A 651-nucleotide genomic window follows, 5' to 3' on the forward strand; every position below is an offset into this window, starting at 1 on the left:
CCCCCCCTACTAAGGACAAACAGAAAACTTCTCCTTTCATCTCCACTCTCTCTGATTTATGATAAATTTAGTTTCCTTCGGCCTGGCATTTGCTTCAGCAGGCAGTCTTCCTTCAAGTACCACCCTGATTGATGTGTAATCTTTGATATCTTCCATTAGCCTCCAGGATCACTAAGTTCAAGGCCCTCTTGGAACCTAAGGAGCCCTGCCGAGGAACTGAAGGCCTTCAGAGTCCTTGGGGTGATTGACAAGGTAATTCTTCAGTGTCTCTTCAAGAGTTCAGTCATAAATCGACTGCATGCTGACATTTTGTCTTTGAAGCTGTGGATCTTAAGGATATGAAACAAAAGGGGAAAATGACTCAAATGCATCTGCACTTTAAAATAACAAAAGTAGAAGATAAAAGGCTTTTATCTAAGCAATTCATGTAAGGTCATGCAAAATATATTTGAGCTAAAGGATAAGGTGCATGTTTGGTGGCATTCAGTAGGATGAGGCCTGTTTTTCAAAAATGAAGTCATGGTTACAGTAGTGGTGTAAGGACAAGTTGATGTGTTTTCAGTTGAATAGTCTGATGGATACTTGAAATATAGAACGGTAGAAATTCCTGCTTTTGAACTGTCACTTGAAATGGGGGCTGGGGACACACAC

General features: G+C 40.9%; 1 protein-coding gene across 8 annotated transcripts in view; it reads left to right on the forward strand.

The window, feature by feature from the left end:
• The window catches only part of RPS6KC1 (ribosomal protein S6 kinase C1), an 88,652-nt gene that overhangs the window by 45,255 nt on the left and 42,746 nt on the right, over positions 1–651 (forward strand). For all 8 annotated transcript variants that reach the window (XM_035901580.1, XM_035901585.1, XM_035901579.1 and 5 more), the window contains one exon: positions 160–252. In XM_035901580.1, coding sequence (XP_035757473.1) covers positions 160–252 — 93 coding nt within the window. The remainder of the gene's footprint in view (positions 1–159; positions 253–651) is intronic.

Source organism: Egretta garzetta, unplaced genomic scaffold (assembly GCF_000687185.1).
Source record: "Egretta garzetta isolate BGI_Z169 unplaced genomic scaffold, ASM68718v1 scaffold319, whole genome shotgun sequence".
Taxonomy (NCBI): domain Eukaryota; kingdom Metazoa; phylum Chordata; class Aves; order Pelecaniformes; family Ardeidae; genus Egretta; species Egretta garzetta.